This window comes from Drosophila takahashii, chromosome X, assembly GCF_030179915.1.
Source record: "Drosophila takahashii strain IR98-3 E-12201 chromosome X, DtakHiC1v2, whole genome shotgun sequence".
Lineage (NCBI taxonomy): Eukaryota > Metazoa > Arthropoda > Insecta > Diptera > Drosophilidae > Drosophila > Drosophila takahashii.
In genome coordinates, this window is record NC_091683.1 from 20011415 (window position 1) to 20023248 (window position 11834).

At 42.5% G+C, this 11834-nt stretch overlaps 1 protein-coding gene and 1 non-coding gene across 2 annotated transcripts in view; both read right to left on the reverse strand.

Moving 5' to 3' along the window:
- The window catches only part of ec (ubiquitin specific peptidase echinus), a 54211-nt gene extending 42537 nt beyond the window's left edge, over nucleotides 1-11674 (reverse strand). Inside the window, exons 1-2 of the mRNA XM_070218348.1 lie at nucleotides 11078-11674; nucleotides 907-1197 (exon numbers count right to left, since the gene is read on the reverse strand). Coding sequence (XP_070074449.1) covers nucleotides 907-1185 — 279 coding nt within the window. The 5' untranslated portion in view covers nucleotides 1186-1197; nucleotides 11078-11674. The remainder of the gene's footprint in view (nucleotides 1-906; nucleotides 1198-11077) is intronic.
- On the reverse strand, nucleotides 2287-2358 carry TRNAQ-CUG (transfer RNA glutamine (anticodon CUG)). The gene has a single exon. It is a non-coding gene; the product is annotated as a tRNA-Gln (tRNA).
- Nucleotides 11675-11834: the final 160 nt, after the last annotated feature.

Consider the following 11834-nt stretch of genomic DNA (forward strand, 5'->3'; position numbering starts at 1 on the left):
TCTGATGTCTGACATCCCATTTCTTGTTGCAATCGGACTAATTGTTGTACGAACTCGGCTTTTGCATAATTCCCCCGGCATAACCCCGTTTTCGAGGAGGGGCCACTGCCGGGGCAATCATTAATATACAGATTTATGTTTATTAAGAGTTGCTCACTAAATTTATGCAACTGGGTGGCGCTCTCGGTTCCTCGAAGAGCTAAGGAACCAAAGAACCACCTCGCTTTGGGGCAACCAAACCGACAATTGGCCATGTGAAAAGTTTACCTTGACTGAGAACTAAAAAACGGAGACAGTAAACTCAGAAGGAAGACTAAAGCTTGAAGATTGAAGACTGTAGCGTAGAGACTGCAGACTGGAGACTGGAGACTGAAGACTGGAGGGCGAAGACTGAAGACCAAAGAGTGGGTGGTTGGCCACCTTATATGGTGCATTTTGTGGCGCCCACATCGTCGACTTGACTCACACACTCTCCAGCCAAAATTCGACAGCCAATTAACACAATTTCGGCTGGCGATGTTGAAGGTTGTCAAACATCATGTGGAGGCCATCGATAAATTGGTGGTTTTGTCAATTACAACTCGTTGTAAACGGGAATATATAAACTACATAATGCAAACTCTTCAAAAATTAGTTGTGATACTAATAAAACAATCGAATAATACAAATAAATGTCTGTATATTGCACTTAAGACTTCTTATTTGATATAATATTAATTATAATAAATACTAATTACGATTTTTCATAAAAAAAATATTAATGTATAGAAATCAGAGGGAAATCCTTTACATTGAGTATGAAATTGATGGATTTAATAATTTTTTTTGTATCAGAGCTATTTAAATTTATATAAAATCTACCTATATTGTTTTCCTTTACCCAATAATAAATAACAAAATGCCTACCTGTACGGCACAGTTGAGGAAGCAGTTGTTCTGCCCGGGTCCATTGAGCAGTCCCTTGGAGGAGGGTTCCAGGGTGGGCGAGGTCAGGCTGTTGGGGGCCCTCAGCAGTTCCAGCAGGCGATTCCGCTCCGATCCGCTTGGGATCGAGCCCACGGCATATGGCTTGGGCGGCTGGGCGTATAGGCTGTTCGTGGGCGTGGCAGGTGTGGCAGCTGCGCCACTGGCCAACCGATATAGGGTGCCCGGAGTGGTCATTCTGCGTCCACTTCTGGCTGACATCCAAAAATTGAGCTGCAAGGGGAGAGGAAGAAAAGAGGGAAAATGAGCTTAGAGACAAGTGTCACTCAACCACGAATGAGGGATCGGGATGGGAATCCCTCATGACAGCTTGATGTTGACCCCAAACCGAGGTGTCCAAACATCTCCGAGTGTCAGTGGAGAAACCAAGAGCCCAGATTTGAGACCTGAGATTTGTGTTTCGAGTTTTGAGATCCAAGACTCCACAATGATGTGGGTTGGCCCTGACGTGTCGCCGGCAATTAGTAGCAGCTGTGAAAATTCCCTCATGCAAAGCAGAAGCGTGATCACGAAGGTGGAATTCGGATTCAAGTACTACACGGAAACCCCAGATGAGGCGGGAGGTCACCGAATTTGAAAGCCCAAAAGACTTTGTCCACCACCTAGATGTCGTATAATCCAGAAAATAAATTAAAACACCTCTCATAACAGAACAAATATTTTTTAGAGGTTTTTCTTAGCTGCATCAAAAAATATTTGAAATTTACAGCAATTAGGCCGGCTAATTCAATGGAGATTGCACTCTGGAAAAGTGTGCTTAAAACGTTTATCCCTGGACATAAATTAATACGAAATCAACCTGGCGGATTAGTGATTCTTTGTGCAAGAGAAGTGCGGTCATAAATATTGATGAAGCGAAATCGATGATGGCGAGAATCCTTAGGAACCGGAATGAGTTCTTTCAGAGTTCTGCGAGTGAAAGTAGAGAAGGCCAAGATTGGATTGGATGCTATATCTATATATATATATACCGATTCCTCAGAGTACCATGCACAATGCACTGCTTGCGTGAAGTGGCGTGCCGTGAGTATTTGTGTCACTTGGGCGGAAATGGCCAACTGGAATTATGCAACCGTTAATTGCAGGCCAGCCCCGTCATTCGCAATTCATTCATCAAATTGCACGACGAGGCCAAGACATTTTTTATCTTTCATGCTTCCATTTCGTTTTGTTTGGCCACATTTTCTGCTTGGCAATGCGAGCACAAATAGTTGGGCAACCCAGATGGCGAAGAAACTTTCTCAAAAGGTATAAAAAACACTCTAACCAAACTAAAAAAAAAAGAAAAAAAATCTATGGACAAGGTTCCACCGAGATTTGAACTCGGATCGCAGGATTCAGAGTCCTGAGTGCTAACCATTACACCATGGAACCCACATGACGAAGGTCGAGCAGAATGTCGCTTACAACCCTCCGCCAAACATTTTCTAGAGCTATTTTTAGCTGATGGCGATAATTAAAAATTAAAAATAGAAATGCTGAATCTATTTAATTCTGGACTTAACTGGAATTTTTATTCAATATTCCATTTCTGTTTTAATATATTCTTCCCGGAATATATTTATTTTTGTGAGCTGCACCTGATTGAACCCATTGGGAAGGGAAACCTACGGCACCGTAATGATTAAATTAATCCAAATGCTCTCCAATTTCTAATTCCGAACACAAATCACTTTGATAAATATGTTTTGCTGAACGGCGAGCATTTGAATATTAAATTCCAATCCATTTCGGCAGTGGCCTCGATTCCGGGAATTAATTTTTTCGAGTGGAAACCCGAGAGCTGTGCGCATGAAAATGAAAATCGAAAATCGAGGCCCAGAAGTCGAGAGATTCCCAATGCTCAATTTGGGTTTTATGCGCCGAACGTTGCTAATTGATAAATGCTGCCGCAGGGCACCAGCTCAAGATCCACTGCACCCTAATTAGCATAATCTTCCCGAGCGGCAGTTGCACCTGCAACAGAAACCGTTTTGCATATTAATCGAGTTGGCTGGAAGAAAAAAAACAGAAACGGAATACAAAAAACAATAAAGTCCAGGGGAAGGGGCAGCGGCATTTCAATTGCTGTTGCGTGAAATGCCACAATTTGTGGCAGCAGCAACAGCCAATCAACATTCGACATCGTCTTGCTGTCAATTCAATTTTAGGATCTATCATTGGGCCATGCAACATCCATAAGTGCGGATAAACTTTATAATTTTCCACTCCTCTGTTCATTTCTTTCTTTTGTTTTTTGGATAATTAAGAAATTCTTGTTAAATTACAAGCGAAGCAGGCAAAAAAAAAAGTGGAATGCAACTCACGCAATTGTAAATGCTGCTTTATGAGTTTTCTCTCTTTGTCGAAATTTATTATTAAATATTTCGCAAAAAGAGATGGGAGATTAACGAGAAATTCAAGTATAGCGATCTCATTGATCAGTGAAAATAAAAAATAATAAATATATAAAATCTTTTTGAAATTTCCTACGAGGAATTCTTAAAGTGAAATAAGCATTTACAATATAACTGAGTTAAGTTGTCCCAGTTTAAATTTAGCTTCCAGAGGCCGCAAGACCAAGAAGAAAGCTGTTTTATTCAGCTGTTTTGGTAATAAAAATGAGCTAAAGAAGCCTTCCTTCCCTTCTTTTTCCCCATAGGCCACACACATTTATAATATTCCTCTTTTGGTCGGTCACGCACTCGAATTTTCGCGACAATTACGCAGTCTTCGGGCTAATGGGTTCTGGCCACTCATTATGCCGTTGTCTTCCGTCTTGGCCCGCGTCTTAACCCATGCCTTAACCCATGCTGGCGCCACCAGATCGGTCCATTAGTCATGAGTGGCCACTGGCCGGGGGATAGTATAGTATAGTATTCTATAGGTACATGGCGAACAGTGGAAGTGGATTGACCTCGCCGGAAAAACGTGACATAATGCAAATCGCACTGGGGGAAGATAATGGCCCAAGTGGTTTGCTGGCCACAATAAAATTCGAAACAAAATGAATTGGTTGAAATGAAAATGGGTTTGGTCTTTGTCTTTGTTTTGAGTATTGAAAATTCTGAGGAAAGAATTTCAAGAACACATTAATTTCCACAAAAATTGAGACTAATCAGATATTTTTTTTAAAACTACTATTAAAATAGTTTACGGTATTTTATAAAAAAAACACAGACAGCTAGGGAAATTATTTGTTTAAAGGTTTATAAGCTAATTGATCGGAGCCACAGGAGAAAAACGATCAAAATGGATCGCCTGAAACACGGATTTAAAGTAATCCAATCTAAAATGTTTGGTTTTTTGGGTTCGGGGGAAACTTTCTTCTCTCTGCCATAGATTCAGATTCTTGTGGTTCCATTAGACCCCGGGCCTTGGGCTTCGGGTCTTGGGCCTCCCTGCATTTTCCTCACATTTTCTCCGGATTTTCCCCCGCCGCCAGTCTGCATGACTGACAATTACAATAGCTCAATCAAGTACACAGCCACCTGCCTGGGTAATACTTATGTTTCGAGACCGAGACCGGGCCTCATCTCCATCTCCATGTTCCCCCCGTCACGTTGGCCCCGTCCCGATGATTGGGCCCCAATTGCTCTAGAAACTATGCCAAGAATGTTGAGCACCTGTTGGCATCATTTCTGCGGCAGGCAAACGAGCGGCTTGTCTCCGACCCTGAGAAATCAATGCAGTCTCTCGGCTGCTCAGTTGCTTAGCTTCTTGGTTTCTTCTCCTCGCCTTTGTTTATCGACTCTGCCCGACTTGCTCCACTCTGCTCCAACTGCACTGCGAATAAAACGGTTGAACGTGTCGGAGCTGGGAGCTCAAAACTAGCATCACTTCCATGGTTGACCATATATCTCGGGGGCTTCGGGGCTTAGGGGCTCCAATTGACCAGCTGCTGGGCTAGAGAAAAGCAAAAGAAACAAAAGTGGGAGCTGTATGTGCCCACGTGTTGCTGCCGCCTTCCCCGCGTACTTAATTTGACAATTTAACGGCCAGCATTTCGATTCGGAACTTGGAACTTGGAGCTCCCACACAAAAGTAACCCTTCGGATAAGGCGTTCATCGGTGGAAACGCCACCCACACACCGCCCATGCACCTGAGTGCACTGAGAACTCTTTTTATACTATTCTATTTATCAATAAAAAAACACAATACTATACTTAAAGTCAGAAATCTACAAAATATTCAAACTAAGTAAATAAATAATATAGGGAAATATTTTCCCATTTAAAGTTAAATGCTTTCTTTTAACATTTTATATAGATTATTATTTGCTGTGTATTGTCTTCATCTAGCACAAGCCGAACTGAATCGAAATGCAGCCAAGTTAGGCGAGCTAAATCGAACTCCACCGAACTGAATCGAAGTCCATTTGAAGTTGGCACGAGTTTGGAGCGCCGCCAACAAATTGGCGCATTCCAGTTGCAAACTCAGGTGCAGACATTAATTTGGCATTCCCAATTGTCGCGGATCAAATCGGTGATCGACTTGCAGCCTGAATGATGAACTAAGTGGTTCTGTGTAAATAATTAAATCCTAATATATAAAAAAATGCATATTATTGCTCAGAACACCTTTAATAATCTTAAATAATAAAATTTATATAAATAGTAAAATACCTATTAAATTAGATATCTGAGAACCTGTAAAACTTAAGAAACCCATATACCCCAACCATACCCATTGAGTAACAACCATCAAGTAAAATGGACGCCTTTGTGCGGAAAATTTCAGCGCGAAAGCGCTGCGACATAAAAGCTCGATCTGTTGGGATTAAAGATTGGGTGAAAAAGGGGTATGGGGTGTACTACACTATAGCATAGTATGTACCATACTGTCCCATGGCGACCGCGAAATCGAGAACTGCCAAGAAGACAATGGCTGATTGTGACTGACAGCATAATTTATAGTTTTGCGATTTGAACTGCGTCGCAGCCGGGCATTTGACTTTGCTTGCCGACAAAGAGTTGCCGAGAGTTGCGCGACTCGAGTCTGAGATCTCGAATCCATCTCTATGGAGATCCGCGCTCTTCCAGGCCTTGACTTCCAGTCCATCTATGGTATGTGTCCACTGTGGCGTGAGGAGCCAATCAAATGGAAACGTAGCGAATCGGAACTTTGTGTGTGGCACAACCGCAGCTGTCAGTTATGACAGCGGTCATCTCGGATCTTGGACCTCGGATCTCGGATCTTGAGTCTCGAATCTCCATCTCCATCTCCTAGCCATCACATCACCAATCACCGTACCCATCATCATTACGACCATCATGGAGGTATGCAAATTGGCCGTTGCGGAGGCCTATCAGATGTAGGACTCATTAGTGAATCGGTTTGGCACTGCCATTAGCAACACCTTCGACCAGTTAATTATGGCACTGGCCATAAATCCGCGCTAGATGCTAGTTGCTAGATGTTAGACTCTAGAAGCTGGATGCCTAACAAGATCCATCCGGAGATACAGATACATCTACTGATAGACATGGATCGATGTTTTTGTTTTCGTATAGTGGGTGTGTTATGCAAATGCCACGCATAATAACTCCGGTAAATACAGAAACACCATGAGCAGACCCAGCCCGTTGTCTTATAAACGTATTTTTTTGGCTTTTAGCCACGTGCGGTTCTCTGACGTTCTCGCTCTCCGTCTCTCTGTGGACGGTTTTATTTTATGGAAATTAACATTTTTTAATGGGTTTCTTTTTTCAGGCCAGGCCCGACCGGCGCACACATTAATTGCTTGTCGGAGGAGAGCCGTGTCATGCTGCATGTGAGATTTCCTATATGTGGAGTCCATGTACGCATATACGCATGTGTGGCGTTGATTTACCCGTCCGGGCAAACAAAATACTAAATAACCGAAAATGCTACAAGTTGCGTGTGTTGCTTTGGGGAAAAATCGATCGATCTGAACGAGTTCGGGCCACCCGATTGCACTTAACGGTGGCCCACTGGATTGGTCTGGGGTGAAAGCGGGAATTATAAAGAGATTCAACCCAAAAAGCCTTCAATCTTTAAAGTCCACTCTCTTTGTAACTAAATAACAACCTGGGAATCGAAATCGTCAGCGGATGAAAGACGCCAGAAAAAGAACTTGAGAATTATAAGCGAATGGTGGGAGTTGGGTTTGATGGATTTATAAATATAAGAAAAATCTTTCCTAATCTTTTACTATATTTCAGTTAATATAACTGGACCTTTAAATTTGATTTTTAAAAATTAAGTATGATAGCTTTGCCTCATAATAAACAAATAAAAATAAGTCATTTGTATCGACACTTTATTTTAACTCAAGATGCTTAGACTAAGCCCCAGACCTTTGGAAATATTATACCGACTGATACACGGTTGCCAAGCAGCACGTCAAAAGCTGGCAGATAATCAATCAATCAGAAACACAAAGAGCTTTATCAAGCAAATCGTTAGTGTGGAAAATTCTTCCAGCAGAGAAACTCGAAATGATAATAAGGATAATGCAGAGATAATGATCGCTTCCACATGGAGCACACAGCTCGAGGCGTTTCGAATGGGTAAAAAAATACCCAATTTGTATGCGATGCGATGGGAAAATGCAACTGCCAGCCACTTGAGCCGGATTGCATTTTCGGGAAAACGGGAAACCGGGAAAATGCATTTCAAGTGGAGTTTGCAGTTGGAAAAGTGCAGCGATCGCATTACACAAGGACTATGGCCAGAAATTAAAAACCAGTACGGGCTATCTCAATCCATCAATCGCCAATTTGAAATCGATTAACCGAGGAGTCAATGGGAAAACGGCAAGGAAACCGGGTCTCTTGCGAAGACTCCTCACCGCCTTTAGTTGAGATGTTGTTGAAATTTGAATGCCCCGAGCGGAATAGCCCCAAAAACCGAGCACACAGCACGCAACTTGAAGGCAGATCGAACATAATTACAAGTCGGGTTGCGGAGAAGCCCCCAAAAACGGGTCGGGAATCTTGACGCTTCTTGAGTTGGGTTCCCCTGCTTTCCCGTTCCCCGTTACCCACTTCACTCTGATTCCGATTCCGATTCCCAGTCCGAATCGGAATACGACGCCCACAAGATGACAAATGGTCGATGGCAACGCCATCCGCAGATGGATAGGCAGATACCATGGTATGGTGGTACCATAATATGCTAGTGCCATGGGATCTCCGAGTGGTTGATCCGAATGGCAGACAATGGCAGAGCAGGTTCAATGACAGCCCCAGCCCGCGATAATCATCATCATTATAATCATCATCATCATCGCATAGCCGGCACTGTGATAATTCATTAAAATTTTGTCGTTTCGCCTTCGTCGCTCTGAATCTCTGGAAAAGTGTCTTGAAAAGCAGTCAAGATATATCCAAAACCATCTAGCCATAACTGATACAATATATCATTGATATCCAGAGAAACCCTAGTTATATCCTAATTTGTTAATTCAGGTCACCTTCTATTATAGAATTTCCCTTTTAAAACTCTCGTTCTGTAAACTAAACAGATCCGACAGGAAAGTGAACTCTGCGAACTTCGAACTTTATTCTCGTCATTAGAAGACAGAGGAACGCCACTAGGGGCGAGTTCCCAAGTTCCTAAGTACTCCATGCTGTGCATACTTAACTTAATGCCTGCAGATCGGAGTGTCGGCCCATAGATACACACAAAGCTATGGCCATTGTACATACATATGTGCGCATATAGTCGTATATATCGTATATAGTATATCGTTATGCCCTGCACATGTGCAGCGGCAATCAAAGATCTGTTTATTGTTTACAATGGCCGGCGGAACCATCGGCATCCCTTCTCTGAGATGCCCAGATACCAGATACCCCGATCATTTTTAGCTGGCCAGGCACGTGCCCTTCCCCTTCCCCGGCGACCCCCCAAATCCCCAATAACCAACCTCCCAAAAGTGCTGATTTCGATTTGGTTTGGCTTCCTTGGCATTCGCTCGCACTACAATTTTCAATTTAATTTATGGCAAAGCAGAAGCTGATACACAGCAAACAAAACATATATCTTCTATATCATAAGTAAGATTTATACATAACTTTAAGCTGTTTGGGTTTTTCATCTCAGTATTTTGACAGCAAATAATAATTTGTATACTTTTTTTTAGGTATTAAGTACTTTTCAGTGCAGTTTAAAGGGGAAGTGGGGGTGAATAATGCGGCGGGAGTCTTGTTGCACTCAATAATGCTGCGGGATTTTTGTTTATGTTTTATAGACCGTTTATAGGGCGGGAATTCTGGATTTGTGTGCTTGGGAAGGCAGGGATTTCCATTTGGTACTGGCATTAAAGCTCTAACAATTTACAACATTTTTTTTGAATTTATAATCATTATTAACCCTTTGTGTTTCTCTCTCTCTCAGTTTGACTCCATAATTCCTCTAATTTCGCAACCATTTGAATCCACAACTTCTTTACGCTTCGACCATAACTCCTATAGTTCGGCATTAGGTCAACCGCCTCGACTTCAACTCGTTTGAGTCTCACGCAATTTGCTTTGAACAATTGCTAAATTGACATTTGTTCGTGTGCGCCGGCATGTGTGTCTTACTTGTTGCTCCAATTCAAAATAGCAGCAATAACTCATGGCGAATTTTGCCTAAGGAAATGTTGCTCTCTCCTCCGGTTTTTTATATAAAGTTTTTTGTAGAGTAAAGGGGAAAGTTTGTAACTCCGATGTAGAAGTTTAGTTTTTGAAATGGCAAATAGTAATATATTAACATACTGAAATTATCTGAGGAAATTAACGATGCCAAATAATTTCGGGATATCCCACGGTCCAAGCACTGAACCACATCGTTCTTACTTGATTTTTGGTTTTGGTTTTCTTGTTTCTTTGTCATATGAAATTGGCAAGCAACCTACGATGATCGCTGATGGTTTTTAATTACATGGCAGCTCGCAGACGCTGCCTCTTAACCCCCCAAAGCCCCCGAAACTACGGGTTTGGCGACCACAACGGCAATTAACAATCTTTTGGCGGCGACAACACTTAACGGGACAGCATTTTGCCCAGTCGAACGAACGCATCGATTACCTGAACGGAGCTACGCACCTGAAGGCGTTGCTGAAGCAGGTGAAAATCGAAAAAAAATCTGTAAAAAAATCAGCGGAAAAAACAAACCAGCAGCTACGCAGATTTTACGCAATTGGGGACAGCGGACGAAAAAAAAATGGGAAACTGCCACGGGCGGTTTTCCCAACACTCCTTAACTTCGTATATTATATGTACATAACATATATTATGCACACAAAAATTCCGAAAAATTCAACATCTAAAGCAAAACCTTTGCCATCAATCAGTGGGTCTTGAAGTATGGCAAAAATACCCGCACATCACGTATACGATCGCATCGAGAGCGGCTGACCCCGAAACCCCAACTACTTGTCCGAATCTGAATGAATGAAGTGACAGCCAAAGAAGCCGGAGCAACAAGATCCAGCTAAGCAAACATTACAAAAAAGCGTTTGCCAAAAATGTGAAACAAGAACAGGCCAAAAGTAAAAAGTGCCCCGGCAAAAATTGGCGGAGAGAATCGCTGTATGGAGACCTTCGGAAGCCATGAATCTGTTTTGGTGTTTTGGTTTTTGTGCATCTGAAGGCTTTCATTGCGAATCTTTTTTTGTTTTGGTGTCAACATTTGAGCAGAGCACCAAATTTGATTTCAACCCAAGCAGAACTAACGTATCTAGCTACGTTTTATTAAGAGGTCTAAGATAAGGAATTAATAAAATATTTAAATATTTTATAATACCAATGTTCTATTCTAATTTATATCCGGCCTTCAATAGGCCAATTTTCATTGGTTATCAGAAAATCAGTAGACGGGTAACCCATATCACCATGGTCGCATGAAACCTCTCCCGAACCCATTTCCATTCCTTGAGGGTTCCCTTCTCCCCTGACTAGCGCGAACCGTAGAAAATGACTTCCCAGGCGGATCAGCGATTGAGTGAATGATTGATGGATGGATGCCCAGCGCACATTATGTCGAATCTCGGATCTCACATATCATATCACCTACCTACCTAATCAGATTAGCTGGATGTCATAACCCGGCGTGGTTATAGTTGGTATGGGTGTGAGATACAAGGTATAGATTTTCACTTACCTGTTTTCCCTGCACCTGTGGCTAAAACGTCGATGATAATGATAATAACGACGAAGGACGGAGGCTGGGGCGATGCAACAATTGCGGTTGCATGTTGACCGGAAGTTTTGGCTGGCCGCAAGGCAGGATATGGATATCGCTGGGTGTCGGAATCGGAATCGGGCTCTTCAGTTTATCGAGTAGTGTATATTCCCTTGCCAAAAGAGAGCCGAAGAGAGAGTGCGAGAGGGCTTTGGCCCCGAGTGTTGGCCACTTTTCACACGCTTTCACTTGAACAAAAACTCAAAAAACTCAAGAAACGCAATGAAACACAGAAAACAAACTCAACTCGGACCACGGCCACTATTTGTTTTTCTCCATCATCGGATCATTCAGGTTTGCACTCGCACTCGCGGTTAAGTTTTTTGGCTAGCACCAAAAACAGGCAAAAGCATCCAGCAACAAGTGATTCGGTGATTTGGGCCCAGAAACAACGCAAACAAAGTGGCAAAGACACACGCGCACGTCGACAATAACAATTGTGTGGCAACGGCGCAAACGCAAACGCAAATGCAAAGACACTAGCAAAAGCAAACAAAGTCAAAGCAGCCGATAGAGTACAAAAAAAACTGCCAGCAAACCGACACGACCGTTCGCTTTGGAGAGTCAAAAACGACTGAGAATTCAAATTAAATTGAGCGGATCTTGTTTTGAATTTGTTTTGATTGGCTGGCGGCAGATGGCGCTGCTGCCAACTAAACGCAAGGAGCCCTCTGGG